The following is a 17,298-nucleotide window of genomic DNA, read 5'->3' as shown; positions in this document are numbered from 1 at the left end:
GTCCCTGACACTGCTGCATCCCTGGGATTAACTACTGCCCCATCCCTGACACTGCTGCATCCCTGGGATAAGCTACAGCCTGGTCTCTGAGACTGAGACATCCCTGGGATGAGCTACAACCCCATTCCTGCCACTACTGCATCCCTGGGAGATGCTACAAGGACAGAGTGGGAGGAGGCTGCTGGCAACCAGAGCCACTGGCCTGGCTCCCTGCGGGGGGAGTGTGTGTGAGAGGAGGCAAGTTTGCACATCTGGTTTACTTCTCCTCTCCTTGGAAAAAAAAAAAAAAGGCATATTTTGTTTTAAGAGAGATGTAACTTAATTAGGTGTTATGGCTGCAAATCTTTCACTGCTTACTCTGAATTCCTTTAAAGCCCTGTTTTGCGCTCCACGAGTTTTGTTAATTCTGCTAACGGGGAACACGGATTCATTTTTTTCCACTAAGTGGAAAATATTTTAAGATAATAATAATAAAATTATGAGAAGTGGACCCAGGACGTTTCATCACCAAGCCAATCAGCTGCTCAGGCACAGAGATCAAAGCTGGACCTCAAAGGCTTTGGAAGACCAGAAAGGCAGGAGAAAGCTGGGAAGAGTGATGCAGAAGATGGCAGTGTCAGTGAAAAGCCTGGACGCAGCTGGGGATGGGACCCCAGCAGGGAGGAGGATAGGGAGAGGGGGAGAAGCCCAGCACCTGAGCACAGCGGCCCCAGACAATGTTCCCCTGTTCCTGCAGCCAGCACATGCTGCCAGAGGCAGGGTGGGAGGTGGGGAAATGGGGGAAGAAGGGGCTTGGAGGCTGCCTGGGGTGGGAGGACTGGGTGGCATTGAGGGCCCCTTGGGGAGTGGCCTGGTGAGGGGCTCCTGGGACAGAGGGATGCAGGCAGAGGGGCATCGGGGTGCAGGCAGTAGGCAGGGTGCAGGGTACAGGCAGGGTCCTGGAAGCAGGCAGGGTGCAGGCAGCAGGCAGGGTGCACTGCTGTGACCAGCCCTGCCCATGGCTCAAGCACACTGGAGTCAGGTAACCCAGGCAGTGCAGGGCAGGACAGCATCACCCCCCTCCTCTGACTCCCCAGGGAAGGGGCAGTAGGATCCCTGTGCCCTGCTTTTCCCAGAGTGGTGCAGACTCTGGGCAGAGGCAACTACTTTGCATTAAAGATATTCGAGCTGGAAGCCAGAAATCTTAAACCAACAAACCCACAGATAAACTGGAGGCAGTTTGAGGCAGACCTGCTCTGCTAAAACAAAGCAAACAACCCGGCTCTTCAGCAGCACAGTTTGTTTTTGCTCAGCTGAACAGCTCAGACACCACTGTGAGACTGTTCCTATTTATAAAGCACTGGAGGGGAATCACCTCGATTAGCTCTGCTCCACATGACACTCTCTGTTGGCAACTAAACTGCTCAAATCCCCCTTTCCCTCCCCGCATTGTTTTCCTTTTCCCAAAGCCTGGTGTCCCCAGCTCCCTCCTCACAGCACACAGGGCAGGCAGGGCAGGCAGGAGCAGAGGTGGTGGTGGTCTGCCCTGTCCCACTCAGTCCCCCCAGTAGTGGTACCACCACTTCAGCTCAGCATCTTCCTCCTGGGCAAGATGCGCACCCCAAGTCCTGGCTCTCCTCCGCTGCCACAGCGTGGAGTGAAACCTCTGCCAGGTCCAGGCAGGGCTGCTCAGCTCATGTCCTGAAAACACCTCCTGTTTTGCAGAGGCTCTGTGGAGCAGGGTTGGGAGGGCTGAGCAGTGCCCATGGGTGCTGGGTGGGTGCCGGGCTGTGCAGTGCTCCCAGTCGGAGCCACGTGCAAGGAGCTGAGCCACCAACCTCCTCCTGTGCACCTCCCCTCTCCACCCCCACCCACATGCTTTACTCCTGCCACAGAATCACAGAACCATTAAGGTTGGAAGAGACCTTCAAATCATCAAGTCCAAGCTTCGACTGAATACCCTCATGCCCAGTAACCCAAATGGTGAAGTGCCACTTCTTCACTTGCTTTTTGAACACTCCCAGGGATGGGGACTCCACTGCTGCCCTGGGCAGCTGTGCCAGGGCCTGACCACCGTTCCACGGAGGAAATTTTCCCCAATATCCAATGTAAACCTCCTTTGGCATAACTTGAGGGCTTTTCCTCTTGTCCTGTCCCTTGTTCCCAGGGAGCAGAGCCTGACCTCCTCCGACTCCCCCCTCCTGTCAGGGAGTTGCAGAGCCAGAAGGTCCCCCCTGAGCCTCCTTTTCTCCAGGCTGAGCCCCCCCAGCTCCCTCAGCTGCTCCTGCTGCTCCAGCCCCTTCCCAGCTCTGTTCCCTTCCCTGCACACGCTCCAGCCCCTCAGTGCCGGTCTAGTTGAGGGAGGGCCCAGAACTCCATACCTTCAACACACCTTGTCCCTGCCCCTCTCCTACAGCCACCGAGGGCTGTGCTTGGAGATGTTCCCAGCAGCCTGGAGAGTACATCCCAGGCACACACCAGCCTGGGAAGAGGTTTTTGGTGTTTTCCACCACCAAGGCAAGGTGGCTGTGGGAGGAAGAGCTGGGGAGAAGGTTACAAACAGAGCACTGGCTCTCTGACAAGCACGTGGGCTTCCCTGGGATAGACATATTCTGAACAGGGCAGGGGAAGCTGCCCATTAAATATGGGCGTGGAGAGATGGAGGTGCTCCTGCTCTCTTCATGGGACCATGTGCCATGGGATGGAGTGGAGGATGGTTCAGGATGTCTAATCCACCACACTGGTATGTGGGAGAATACTGAGGTTTTGGGGACAGCAGGAAGAAGGGTGGCCTGAGGAAGGAGGGAGCAGTTCCTTTCCATAGGTTCTCCCCCTCCACTCAGTTGGAATCCCTACAGTGAGATAGAATTGGGATGTCTGGGAACAGTCACACTGCAGTGCTGATGGGACTGTGAAAGGAGAGGAGGGGAGAGAGAAAACCCCAAAGACAGCCCTCCTTACCCTGCTGGGAGCATCCTACCATGGTGGCACAGGGGCCAGGGGCCAGCACAGCACTTCTACCAGCATGTGCTGTGACACAGTGGGAGCTCAGGGCACTTTGGTGGGACCTTGGGCCATGGCTGGGCTGGAAAGGGGACCCCAATCCACCAGTTCAGGTAGCATCCATGCACCCAGCCAGCAGTGCCCAGCCCCAGCTCTGCAGGAGCATGAGTAAACCTGCAGCAACCACAGAGATACCAGCCCTGCCTGCAGCTGACAACCTGCCATACCCCCAGAGCCCCAGCACCTCCCAGAGCGCCGGGGCCCTGCAGAGGCAAAGGGCACCAAGGAAAAACCACTGACACCCAAAAAAGGAGCTTAAACAAAGCCACCAGTGCCATAACCTACCGAGGGGTGGCAGGGCCCCAGGGGGCTGCATCCCTGCTCTCCTCCGTGGAGGGGATGGAGAAGGCCTTTCCCAAGAAAGTCCATCAACCTTAGTCATCTCTTTTCCAGAAAGTCATAGGATTTCAAATCTCAGTCGATACTTCCACTGAAATTTTTCACTATTCGCGTTTTGCCAAATGGTTTGCCAGAGCTCAACCCTTTCCCCTGGTGTGCCAGGGACAGGAACTGGGATGGGCCCCCAGGTCTCTGGGCAGGGCTGTGGCCATGGATTGGCCAGGGACATGGAGCACTTACCTGCAGGTGCCTCCGTGCTGGTGACCAGGGAGGTGGGGTTGATGGCAGGGATCTCTGGAAAAGAAAGGGAGAGGTGTCTTTAGGAAAGAGGTCCCCAACTCTAGGGGTGACAACTGGGAGAAACCCAGTTGAAAATGGACTACAAGGGTATTTTGGGTATCACAAATTAAAGATGATGGGATGAGTGTGACCTGAACAGCAGAGCCCAACAAATAGACCTGGAGATGTCCACTGTGAGTTCAGTAAATTGGGACAAGCTGAGATGCAGCAACCCCCACGAGCCCTCAGTCGTTGTGTAGAGGTGTGTGTTCCAGGGATGGATGTTCCCCAGATGCTCAGCTCACCTGAACTCAGTTTGGACACATTGGATAGAGGCTTGGGTGATCTCAGCATGCTCCAGGCTGCCCAGCACAGGGATGAATGTGGGCAAAGACAATGCTCTCTGAGGAGTCTTGGCAATAAAACCTAGTGGAAATTCTGTCCTAACCCTAAATCTGGGGAGGAAGAGAGGGAGAGGAGCCAGCTCCACCCGTTCACCTGCACTGCCACTGCTCCAGCAGCCCCAGCGAATGCTGCAGGGCAGGAAGCTCTTCCTCTGCCACTTGGGTCAAATTCAAACCCACTGTGACAATAAACAAGGTTTTGTGCTGCCCACAGGCTCTGGCCTTGGCCCAGAGGTGACCGCGCTCCGGGCGCAGCCGGGTGAGGAGGGCACTTGCCATGGCAGAGGATGGGACCCAGCAGAGCTGCTTCAGCCGGCTGGAAACACTGATCCAAGGGGTCCTCCAGAGCCTTCTGCACTAGGGAATGTGAAGCACAGGCCACCCCACAAAGTGACCCAACCATCCTCCTCAGCCACCTCCTGGAGAACACCCATAAGGACAGACCCCTCTCGTCTGAGCCTCCCACCCACTGCAAGCCATCCAGTGCGGGTGGGGGACCAAGGGGCATCCCCTGGTGCTTGTGGGGGTCCCTGAGCGCAGGGCAGGGCGGAGGCACTCACTGATGCAGGGGGCCACGGGCGAGCGGCTCTGCTGGTAGCCCTTGGCACAGCGGTTGCAGGTGAGGCCGGTCACGCCGTCCTTGCACGGGCACTGCCCCGTGGTCTGGTTGCAGGTCTTGCCGGCTGCACCAACGGGGTGGCAGTCACAGGCTGGGTGGGAGACAGAGAAAAGGTTATGTGAGAGGGGATGTGAAACGCAAACCCCAAACTGGACCCGAGGTGCAACCCCCAGAGAGGTGAGGAGGACAGAGCCCTTCCAGTGCACCCCTGGAAAGCAGCTGCTGGAGCTGGCACAGAGCCACGGGTCTGGACCAACCATGGCCCCACTGTGTGAGCAGCACAGGCAGGAGTGTGAGTGGACAAAGGGGTTGGCCAGTGTATGGCCTTGCTGACAGGGATGCTCAGGATGAGTCCCTGGAGACCCTGCAACTCCCACAGGGGTCTGCAGCCACCAGCTCTCATTTAAAATCTTCCCCCACCTCAACCCCAGGGAAATGCTCCTGTTGCAGCAGTAAAAGCCATTTTCTCCACTTGCTCCCCGACCTCTGAGCTTTTGAGTCCATGGAGCTGAACCATTATGGAGCTTTTATACAAACTCTAACCTTGTCTTGGGTTTAGGATAAAGTGGGTCTTCTCGATGCTTCCCAAGCTCATAAGCCTCAATGCCCACCTGAGTTCTGGAGAAAAAAGTGGCTCTCCATCACACCACACTGGGTGATGGACACACTGAGCTTGTCCACATGGAGGGATGTGGGAAGGAGATGCTCCCTCAGGCGAGGACCTTCCCATCTGCTCGCTTGGGGCTGGGCTGGTTACGAGCTGGAGGAGGTTATCTCAGCCTCCATCAGTGTAAGAGTTGAACGTGATTTCAAAGCAAAACAAAAACATCTCCCCCGCCCGCCCCCGCAGCCCCCTGATGTTATTGTTTCCCTAATTTTCACCAGATGGGATTGGTGGGAGCACCATGGCACTCGAGCCCCCTCCTGCACAGCCAGAAAGCAGAGCGAGCAGCCTCTAATGGGGACCAGATGCTCCATCCTTATCAGATCTTGGCTGGGACTGGAAGCGGACGTCTTTCTGACAGGGATATTTTGGGGGCTCAGCTGTGATAACAAATGGCAGCGAGCGAGGGAGTCTTGGCATGACGCAGGGCCGTTGGAAACACGGGCTTTCTTGGGCCCCAGTGGTGTGTTCCTGGTGCAAAGCTTATGGATGGGATATAAATCCCGGCACAGTCAGGATCCAGTTCATCTCAGCCCATCTCTCTCCATGCAGTGGAAGGAGGATTTCAGTGACTCTGGATGTTTTACCCAGATCAGTAATTGAGGCAGCTTTGCTCATCTTAAGTCCACAATAGATCAGTGTTGCTGGGGGATGAGTTTGGTCTCTGCCAGACCGATCTCTGCCCCTTTGCCCCATTGTAGAGCAGAGAGTTCCCATAGTCCCAGAAAAACACACTGCTCCTTCCTGCTCCTATGGGAAGAGCATCCCAAGCAGCAGTGTTTACCCCAGTAGGTTCCTGTGCCGGTTTTGGCTGGGGTAGAGTTAACTTTCTTCACAGTGGCTGCTATGGGGTTACGTTTTAGATTTGTGCTTAACATGGGGTTGATAATATAGAGGTGTTTTTGTTATTGCTGGGCAGGGCTTACACAGAGCCAAGGCCTTTTCTGCTTCTCATATTGCCATGTTGGAGAGGAAGTTGGGAATGCATGGGAGGCTGGGAGGAGACACAGCCAGGGCAGGTGACCCAAACTGACCAAAGGGATATTCTAGACCATATGACATCATGGTCAGGGGAAAAAGAAGGAGGCTGGCGGGGAAGAAGGGGGAAGGAGAGGTTTGGAGTGATGCTGTTTGTCTTCCCAAGTCAGTGTTATGCAGGATGAGGCCCTGCCCTCCTGGAGATGGCTGAACACCTGCTGCCCTTGGAAAGCAGAATTCCTTGTTTTTCTTTGCTTGTGCGTTCCTCTTTTGCTTTCCCTATTAAATTGGTTTTATCTCAACCCAAAAGTTTTCCAGCTTTTACCCTTCCAATTTTCTCCCTGATCCTGCTGCTGGGGCACGGGGGCTGGCAGGGTGAAACCACAATGGTCCTGCATTGCAGCGTGGCCCATCCCACTGCTCTGGCTGTAGCATCTCCATCCTTCCTCATCCTGGCACAACCTGTGCAGGGGGCTGGCCTGGGGATCCCATCCTGGCCTCAGGGAAGGCACAGCCCCACACCACTGCCCACACAGCAAGCCCTGCTGCTCCCAGCCCTCTGGCTGCCAGGATCTGGCCCGTGGAGCTTGAATGGTGGATTAAGTCACTAGCTGGGAGCTTAACTCATCGAGCTGTGCTTGCCAGAAAGCATGTCTTGCACCTCATATTCAAGGGTATTTCTGCATCTTGAGGCTTAGCTGCTACTGCTTCACCAGTTTTCATTGGAGAAAGCTCACAGTTTACAGCTTTGTTTAAATTACCAGGATTAATGCACAGCCATTCTTTATTTGACTTTTCAATTACCGCCATTGAATTAAGCCTGTAGGTTGCTCTGCCTTTTCCACTCTCCCAGCTTTTCGGTCTCACAGCATCCAGTGGTGGGAGGGCAGCACTTGCCTGTGGCTGAGGGCTCAGCTCAGTTAAACTCAGGCTTGGGTGATCTGCAGTTGGTATTTTTGTGCCTCTTTCAAAGGTGCTGCATCCCAAGGGAGACAAACCACGAGTGGAGAGGGATTTTGTAACATGAGTTGGGGTTTGTTGAAATAAGATGCAACAGTTCCTGGCCTCTGGGCTAGGGATTTGCCTCCTGGTTACGAGCTGAGCATCTGCAACCTGGTCTAGTGGAAGGTGTTCCTGCCCATGGCAGGGGGTTGGAACCAGATGATCTTCAAGGTCCTTTCCAACCCAAACCAGTCTGTGATTCTATGAGCATCCATCTCTGCAGTGATGCTCAGCTTCTGCCCTGGACCAGCACTGTGGTAGGTGCAAAAGCCTTTGTTCAGAGTCACAGCCCCCCATTTCCATCAACCTGCTCTACACCTGCTTCAAACATCTGTTGTCAGGATTCTTGCTTTTTCTTTTCTCTCTTTTTTTCTTGCAGCAGTGTAGATACCTGAGTTGTAGGTACGGGACACATCTTTGGAGAAACCAAGCCCAAACTGTGCTGTCACATCTCTGTCACTGTGTGTTTCTATACCTCTCAGTGACAGCTCTCCCTTCCCACACCTGGGACCTTGCTCCTGCTCCAAGGAGCTCCAAATCCCAACAAATCCACTGCTGGATATGGAAGAGGTGGAAATGCTCTCTGCTTTCCTGAAGGTGGGGCAGCCAAAGGAGCAGAAGCATCAGGGATTTTATTATGAACTCGGTTCCCTGAGGCAGAGCCAGGAATTGGCTCCCCAGACCCAGGGTACCGCCTCCTCTGCCAGATCCTCCTCAGCATATGCACGGTGGCGGGGGTCGGCCCTGTGCACATGTTCATCTGGCTCGGCTGAGCCTTTGCAGCACTTCCAAACCACGGGCAAACCCTGCCAGCCCTCCGGAAACAGCCCCCCCTGCCCGGGCTGGCAGAGCCCTGCCTGTGGCTTGGCACAGGGACGGAGGTTTGTCTGGGAGGGGGGACCTGCCGCAGCACCCCCACCCCCCCGCCCCTCCCCAGCCTGGGCAGCGCTCTTCTGCATCTCTTCTGCACTGTGGCATCTGCCCTCCCCCATCCCATCAACTCCTGGGCATCCTGGGGTGCTTTGCCCTCCCTCTCCCATCCAGAGGAGCCACCTCAGATCAGAGATGCTTTCCATCACCTTAATGCTACACAATTCCTGCCCTGGGAGGGTGGTGGAGCAGGAATTGTGCTGACAAATGGTGGATACAGGCAGATGGAAGCAGCCATGGGTGGAGGATGCTTCCTCAATCCTCAGCCCTGCAAGCAGAGGGGCCTGAGCCACAGCCGAGTAGGAAGTGCTGTGCCTGCAGCGTCCCTGGTCCCACACACTCATGCTGTATTCAGTAATTCTCCTGGTTCCCAGACAAAGCCAGCCTGCTTCATTAATTTTGGGTTTTTCTTCTATTATTACCTTTTGGTAAGTGCTCTCTTTCCTGTCTGGAGCAGAAACTGAGCCCTCAGTGCCCAGGGAGGTGGCACTAGGGACCCTGGGACCCCTGGGAAGGCAAATGCCTGCAGGGCTTCCACTTTGGCTGGTATTGTATCAGGTAGTTTTGGAGCACAAGTAGAAGAAATCACAGAATATCCTGAGCTGGAAGGGACCCAGTAAGATCACTGAATTCAACTCCTGACTCTACATAGGAAAACCTCAACAATCTCCCCATGTGCCTGAGAGTGATGTCCCAGTGCTCCTTGAGCTCTGGCAGCCTTTGGGGCCATCACCACCGCCCTGGGGAGCCTGTTCAGTGCCCAACCACCCTCTGGGGGAAGAACCTTTTCCTAATGTCCAGCCTAAACCTCCTTAATGCAAAGAGGAGCGGAGACTCCTCCCTGGGGAAGAGCAGGGGGTTAGGTGCTGCCCACGGAAGCTGAAGTGAGAGGCACAGCCACCCCAGTGCCTGCCAAGCCCTGGAGCCACTGGGGGAGAGCTCACAGGTCCCCAGCACTTGAGCAGTCACAGCAAAGGGAGTTTTGCTGCATTGCCCCAGTCTGGTGGTGCTGCAGCAGGAGCTGAGGGCTTCTGCCATCCATCCCTGGCCTCAGCCAGAGCCAGAGCCAGAGCCAGGAACAGGACATGATCTTGGTTGCTGTGCCATAGATTGTCAGGATGCATGCCCTGTCCTGCCTCCTCCTCTTCCTCTCTCCCAGTCCCTCTGAGTGTCACCCCAAGAATGCTGGCACCTGGCATGGCTTGGGGACCTGGCTGCCACCTGGCACAGGCTTCATGAAGGGGAAACTCTTCGTGCTTCCAGGGGTTCCCATGCCCCTGTGACATGGCCTGGCTGAGGCCACGGGTCCCTGAGGACATGGTCTGTGAGGTGGGACCTGTCAGGTCAGCTGCTCAGGAGATTGAAAATGATTAGCTCACTGTTTGCTAATGAGCTGGCTGCAGGCAGGGCCCCTCCTGCCAGTGTCTGCTCAGCCCTGCTCCCTGGGATGAGCTCAAGCATTCGTGGGATGAGCAAGGCTGCAGAGAGCCTGGGGCAGCTCACACAGCACAAGCCACAGTGGAACTTCACCCATGACATCCCAACCCAGCCGAGCCAGACCTCCAACAGCACCTGCCAGGGGAACCCCAACAGGCAAATCCTTCCCTTCAGGTCTGCAGCCACAGTGTTAATGGTCTGAAACCAGCTCCAGTAGTTCCTGTAGGCCCTACATAAACACATGCTGTTGCAGCAGCAAAGGTGCCCAGTGCCCACACAGCTGCAAAATGCATTGGAGAGGGATCAGAGGGTGATGTGCTCCCTTCCAGGAGGGACTAGCAATCTAAGCTGGGAAAACAGGGATCAGGGATGAAATCCCAGCCTCTAAACAGCCATGGCTGACTTCCTGCTAACTCTGATGTTCCAGTCGGGATCCTGCCAGTCCTTGGGGACAGGCAAGGTGTCTCCTTACCTCAAATTCTTTGGTGAAACTACTGTTTTGAAAAAGGCTTCACAGATGGGCTGAGCAGGGACAGGGAAGAGGAAGCAGGCAGGCATGGCCAGGACTCAGAGGAGAGAGAGGAGAGGTGCAGGTTCCATGGCTTGGAGCCAGTGTGGCTCCTGGGCAGCTCAAGGACAGCTACCAGGAACCACGGTGTTCAGTATCCCCCCCAAACAGGTCCCAAGAGCCAACTCCATAGCTGAAATGCACCCTGTGGGGTCTGATGGAACCTCCACCAACATCCCCAGGCCTTCAGAGCACGGAACTCACATTCCAATCATGGCTATGTCCAAGACAACAACCATACCAGAGACAGGATTCCAGCACATTTAGTCAGATGTTGACTTCAGCACCTGCCCAGCATCTCTCCAAACACTGACCATGAAGATGGCAACTGTCACCACAGCAGGGCCCTCCCAGGATGGACAGGCTCCTGGCAGCCTGTCATCCTCCCCATCCCTCGAGGACATGCTGGGCTCAAAGCAACACCCCTGCGTGGTGCCCTTGGGGTGGCAGAGGCCATCAGGGTGGTGGAGGATGGAGGTGACCTGCAACTGCCAGAGTGACCGGCTGGGCTACAGGCAGAGGGATACCCCAGGGGTGGGAGGGGAGAACAAGGAGGCCGAGAGAGATTCTCTCACCCTTGCTGCCCACGTGGAGACCCCCCCGCTCACCTTTGCAGGCCTTGCGGTCGGTGATGGCCTTGCTGAGGTCTCTGTAGAAGCCCTCCTTGCAGTAGTGGCAGTGCCTGCCGGCCGTGTTGTGCCGGCAGTTGAGGCAGACGCCGCCGCTCTTGCGCCCCGACAGCTTGTACAGCTCCATGTTGAAGCGGCAGCGCCGCGCGTGCAGGTTGCAGTTGCAGGCTGCGAGGGAAGAGCAGAGGGTGAGGGCTGGAGGGGAAACCCTGGGTGGGCTGGAGCTGCCCTGGTGCCCCCCATGGCAGCTGGGGGCTGTGCTGGGGAGCAGGGGGGGCGCAGCACAGCACAGCACAGTCCCAACGTGCCGGCCAGATGTGCAGCATGCACCGCCCCACGGGGGCAGTGCCGGGAGGTCAGGGTGGAACAGGGCACCTGTAGGAACAGGGCAGTATTTGGCTGAAGGCAGGCAAGTGCGGGATGGAGGGGTGCAGCTGGGGGGTTTGGCAGTGCCAGCTGGGCACCTGCAGCCCCGCTGCTCCCCCTGCCCCTTCCCAGGCGGTTGGCTTTGGTGATAGAGCCCACCCGGCCTTCCAGCAGGACCACCCACCTCATGCCGGGGGGTGTGACAGCATCTCCCCCAAATGCCTTATGTTTGAGGCTCTGCCCTGCGTGCATGAGCACACACGCAAAGAAACCCACACAGCACCCCATGTGTGCTCACACACACGCGTGTGCACACACAAACGTGCCCACACGAACGCGCGTGCACGCGGACGTGCACCAGAGCAGCCCCGGTCAGCCACACGTACAGCTGTGCACAGAAACATCTGCACACCGTTACGTGTGCACACACAAATTAGCCTCAGGAAGCACGGGGCCCCCCCGGCCGATTCCACGTGTGTGAGATAAAAAGCCAAAGCGCTGCCCGTTCCCACTTAACACTCTTGCAAAAGGATAATGGGAACAAGATTTCCTTGGGCAAAATGCAGCGCCCCGCTCCCCCAGCCCCGGCCCCCTCCCCGTGCCGGTAAATTGGGGTTGGGTGAGAGTTTTTCCAGGCGTACTGTGAAATTCATTAACGTGTCAGCCCGGATTTAACTGCCTGGGCCTGGCTTGGCCGGCCATGTGAAGTTGCCTCCCCACGGCCGGCAGTGCCAGTAGGAGCTTCACCCCGCGCAGATCAAACGCTCCCTCGCCCACTTCGGCGCTCTGGCCACGAAGATGCCGGGGGAAGAAAGTCAGAGCAAACCCCAACTGCAAAAAAGAGCCTTTCTGGAGGCTTGAGTTGAGTGGAAAGTTGGTGCCAGCACCACGCGCTCAAACCTCGGCTGCCCCCGGAGCTCCCCCGTGGTAGGAGATTAGTGAGAAATCACATGGCAGGCATCAAAATAACACCCGGCACAGCCGTAGGTGCCTTTGGGGGCTTGTGCCTTTGGAGCTGGTTTTTTTTGGGTTTTTTTGCCCTGGTGCTAGAGGAAAACAGAGATTTTTGAGGTATATTCTGGGTTGTGGTACGTTGAGAGAGAGAAGCAAATACTGCCCAAGGTCTCAGGCAGCTCAGGATGCTGCTGGGCTGGGGATGCTGACACTCAACCAGGTTTTGCCAGGGCCAAAAAAGACATGGTGAAGTATCCCAACATCCACGATGCTCTTGCACTCTCCAGATAACAGGACAGGAACAAGCCAAGGTGGGTTTTGCTGCTAAACTGAGGCAGCTGCGTAGAACTGAGGCAAAGGAGAAATTTGTGGGAGTAGGGGGACCTTGCTATCCCTTTGTAGCACTGAAAGGCAAGTTGGGTCACACCAAAAGGCAGCTTTGTGTCCCTCTGGGAATGCCCCCAGCATCCTTTAGGAAAGGAGAGGGGCTGTCAGGCAAGAGGGGAGGCGATGGGCAGTGGAGGAGAACAGTTGGGTAAATGATTCACCACCCTTGGTGCAGGTCCCTCTGCCTCCAGTTTAATTGGTGAGGGAGTAACTGGCTGGGGCCTTTCCTGGCATCACTGATCCCAGCACGTCCAGGGCAGCCCCAGGGCCACCTTTCCCTGGGAACACGCTGCAGATCCTCTGATCCTACCAGGACCTGGGTTTCAGAGAAGAAACCTCCCCTTGCAGCCCAGCATCATCCCCTCTCCTTCAGGCAGCTCTGGGCCGGGTGTCAGCAAACTGCCACCGCCTCAGCAGGAGCCACGCTGGGATTCTGGAGCCCCACTGGCCAGCCAACATGGGGACTTGGCTGGGCTTGGCCATGCTGGGTTGGGTGGCTGTCCCCACCCAGGGACAGGGTCACAGCAGCACGCGTGACCGTCCCCTCACCCCCTGGCGCAGCCATCCGGCGCTAATCGGGGCAGACGGGTCCCCCTCACCCGGCTAAATACTCTCACTGTTCCTCAAGCTGAGGCAGTTGCAAGCTCTGTCTGTCTCCCGTTAATCACTAATTAAAGGCTTGAATGTTCCCTGCTGTTTGGGGTATTAATAAGAATTTAATTGCACAGTTTGGGGCTAATTACGTGGTAGCTCGTTTCCGCCCTTGTACAGTATGCCCAATTAAACAATCATATGATCAATTAAACAATCACAAGATCTAATAATTTGCAATAATAGACTAATTAAACATTGACACCTTGCAATGGAGCAACCTTCTGTCTCCCTTTTGACGGCGTTTGAACCCCTGCCCAGGCCATGGCCACCCCAAAACCTCTCCTCCTCTGGGCTGCTGTGAATGACGGCTCGAGGCACTTTGGGACAGACCCTGGCCCGGGACTGGCAGTGCCATTCACCGTGGCACACGTGTGGCAGGCAATGGAGCCTGCAGGGCAGGAGTGGGGCTCACCGCCCCTACAAGTTTCCTGGGAATAATTAGGGAAGGCAGCCGGATCAGCGAAACCCTAGACCGGCTGCCGCTGCCAACCCGCAGCGGATTCGAGCTACGCCCCTGCTTTGGCTGGAGGAGAGCCCGGCTGGGACACGGGGCAGGATGAGGCTGCGCCTCCGCCCTGGGCATGCGAGCCCAGACCAGAGCAGCCCCTTCCCTCCCATCCACACTGCCCATCCATCCTGGGAAGGTGTTGGGAGAGAGGGGCTGGGGCTCGCTCTGCTGCTGCCAGGAAGCAGGAGAAGCAGAAGGAGAGAGCCCTGCCCAGCGGGCTCCGAGGGGCAAGGCTGAGCCACTCCAGCCCCATCCCAGGAGGAGCGGGACTCAGGACGGTCAGACAAGTGTTAATCCCATCTGCCAGGGTGGCTGCCTTCCCCTGCACCCCAGATCTGCTGGGATACTGCACCCCACGGGGCGCAGGTGCCCAGGTAGGGGCAGCAGGGGCATTATGTCCATCTGCCCACCTCCTAAAGCCATCGCTTCCCCTTGCTCTCCCTAGGGAAGGAGCATGGCTGGTGGTGCTGGGAACGCACTGGTTTTCCAATACATCAACTGGGGAGCAGGTACGGAGAACCCTGTCAGAGGAACTCGCAAGGGAAGGGGCAAACAGGTACAGGAAGAGGCAGAGGACACAGGGGAATTACACGTGATCCTCCAAATCCCACCACTGCTCTGGGGATTGGTGTTTTCAGGCACTGGCATCCCAGCTGGATCACCATATCCCCCCGGCCCAAAGTGGAGGCAGCACTAGCCAGCGAGGTCTTCCCAGGAGAGCGCAGCCCCTTCCCCGCCGAGGCCCCGGATCAAAGCGAGCCCCGTGCATTATCCTGGTGCTCCGGGGAGCGCTCCCGCCGCGGCGGCCACAAAGGGAACAAGAGCTCCCGCATCCCCAGCGAGTGCATCAATTACTTCCAGTGGCTGCCTCGTGCTAATCCGCTTCCCCTCCTTCCCCAGGCCGGGTGTTTGGGGGCCGGGCTGCCGAGGGGGTGACCGGCCCGCCCCCAGCAGCTCAGGGTGCAGGCCGGGGCCGGCAGCGGCGGTGGGGAGGAGGAGGCGAGAGCCTGCAGGGATAAAGCTGCTGCATCACATGGGAGTCCCCGGGATTTGGCAATCCTGCTCCTGCCAGCCTCCCTGCTGGGACTATCCTTCACTGAGCCTGTCCTGGGCTAAATGCTGGGGGGAGATATGGAGGGGGACGTATGTCCCTCTTCCCTGCCCTGGGCACACCAGAGGGCACACAGAGCGTCCCAGTATTAGCAGGACAAGCTCCCTGTGGGACATGCAGCCCTTACAAGGTATCAGGAGAACCCCTGTGCTTTTGGCCCAAGGGCCACACCCTATAACCACCAGACACAGGGCCATGCACCCTGCCCTGTGCCCTCTTGCCAAGCCTGCAGTGTGGCAAATCTGCTGCCACTGTCCTGGCTGTGACATCCCCAAACCTTCCTGCTTGCCAAACTCCTGCTGACCCCCCTTAACACAGCCATGTCCCCAGGACTGCCACAGCCACAGTGGGGTTGTGTCCTGTGCAGATGCTCAGGCCTCAGGTAGCACTGGGCTGTTTCCCCTCTGCATTTCCCAGAGACAGAAATTCTGATGAAATAAGGAATGGATGTCCCAGCATCATGCCGTGCTATAGGACATCTGTTTGTCCCCATGCTGCAGCAGGCAGACTCCCATGCCCTGGAGGGAGATAAACCCCCCAGGCAGGGTGCTGGGGAGCAGAGTCAAGAGGTGACATATCCCAACATGACCTGAAGCTGTACCAGCTCCACGGTTCCATTCTCGCTCGCTTTCAGGCTGTTGCAACCCCCTACCCTGCCCCTCAGCTGTCACTGAGCTGCCAAGCTCCCGCATCCACCCACCCTCCTTCCCCTCCTCCTCCCCACTCCCCAGCCACGCCTGACATCCACCACCGCGAGCCAACATCACCGATGCCCGACCGCAGGACAGTCCGAAACAGCCTCCGGGCTGAGCAAAGGGAACTTCCCGGGCAGCCTCTCCTTTTAATTGGTGCTAATTGCTGCGTCTGTTCGTGCCGGCTGGGGAGATGTCATTGTTGAAAGGCACAGAGGGGAAGGCTTGGGGAGCTAATCCAGCTTTCAGCCGCTAAGCCCTTCGGAGGCGGGTGACGGAGAAGCTCTTTCAGGTCCCTTCAGAGAGGGTACAAAGCCCGAGAGGGGAAAGGGAGAAAGAGGGGAGCGAATCAACAGGAAAAAACTACTTTCACACGCAGCTCGGGGAAGGGTCTTTGTGTGCGGAGCTGTCAGGGGGGGCTTGAAGGGATCGCGCGGCGCTCCCGCCTCCTCTCCCCTCCCTCGTTTATCTTTTCAGCCCCATCTGCCAGAGCGGGGACGGGATCCGCAGCTGGGGGCAGGATGCTCAGAGCAACTCACCCTGCCATGGACAACATGGACAGAAAACCTGCAGATGCTCCCCTAAAACGAGCTCCCTCCGGTTTAACCCCTTATGTGCCGGCAGAGCCACCTCCACTGCTATCCCACGGCCTTAGTGGAGGATGTGGTGCTGAGGCAGATGTGGTGGGGGATGGCACAAGGGAGGCAGCCAGGGGTTTGGGTTCTTCCTTCTGTCCCAGGGGTTTCCATGGGCTCATGCACCTGCTGGAGGCCTCCCCTGCCCGACCTGTAGCAGCCCTGGGCTGAGTACAGAGGGGAGGGTTTTTTCTGAGCTCTCATCTTTCTGAGGCAAGTGGGAAAACACAAGGGCTGACACATTCCCACAGGGTGTGAGGTGGTTTAAAGCATCAGCTCCAGCACTTGCTTTGAATCCACTGCCTTTTTAGCCATTCTGAGAAGAAATCTGCTGTAACGTGTATATTGAAACAGACAGCTGGGATCTCAACAAGACATCGATCACAAATACTAACAAGTCCTTCTGACCTTTGGCACATTACTGAGCCTTTCAGAGGCTGATTAATGGTACAGCTTTCCCTTGTCTCCATCCTCCTGCCACCCCCTGAGACCTGGGCTCCAGTCCAGGAGGAGTGAGAGGCTGTTTCTCCCTCTCTCAGACCTTCACAGGACTCTGGCATGCCCCTGCCCCATCCCAAACCAGGAAAAAAGGCAAATCCCATAAAGATTCATAAGTGGGACAGCCAAGCAACACCAGTTTGATGTTATGTAAATGTTTCATTTTGGTAACAATATTTTTAACCCATGAAAACTTTTGCAAGGACAAACAAGCTAAAACCACCACACCAGAGTGAACATGAAGGATGAAATGTCCAATTAGGATATCACCAGTATTTCTTCAACCTCTGTCAGGTTTTTCTGCCTGCTCCCTGTCCCCAAGCACATCTTGAAGTTGCCTCTCGGGCCCAGGGACAACTGGTTTGCTGCCCAAGGGAAGCACTCCAGAGGGGCATCCCACACTAAGGTTTGCTGACCAGCTGAAAGACACTGGGGATTTGGGGGAGGGTTTTGTGCTTTCGGTCATGGCTGAACCACTGCACCTCTGAGGGGACACCTGCAGCAAAGAGAAGATGGATGGTTCACTGAATCACAGAATATGCTGAGTTGGAAGGGACCCACCAGCACTGAGTCCAGCCTTCAGCCCTGCACAGGCCCATCCC

General features: G+C 56.7%; 1 protein-coding gene across 1 annotated transcript in view; it reads right to left on the bottom strand.

Annotated features, from left to right (window-relative positions):
- Positions 1 to 17,298, bottom strand: part of NTN3 (netrin 3) — a 31,061-nt gene that overhangs the window by 3,544 nt on the left and 10,219 nt on the right. Inside the window, exons 3-5 of the mRNA XM_027897707.1 lie at positions 10,871 to 11,059; positions 4,625 to 4,774; positions 3,622 to 3,675 (exon numbers count right to left, since the gene is read on the bottom strand). Of these exons, the coding sequence (XP_027753508.1) occupies positions 3,622 to 3,675; positions 4,625 to 4,774; positions 10,871 to 11,059 (393 nt within the window). The remainder of the gene's footprint in view (positions 1 to 3,621; positions 3,676 to 4,624; positions 4,775 to 10,870; positions 11,060 to 17,298) is intronic.

Source organism: Empidonax traillii, unplaced genomic scaffold, assembly GCF_003031625.1.
Source record: "Empidonax traillii isolate 1590-97213 ecotype Southwest subspecies unplaced genomic scaffold, ASM303162v1 scaffold555:size490716, whole genome shotgun sequence".
Taxonomy (NCBI): domain Eukaryota; kingdom Metazoa; phylum Chordata; class Aves; order Passeriformes; family Tyrannidae; genus Empidonax; species Empidonax traillii.
The sequence above is the reverse complement of the archived record's forward strand: the minus strand, read 5'-3'. Positions and strand labels throughout refer to the sequence as shown.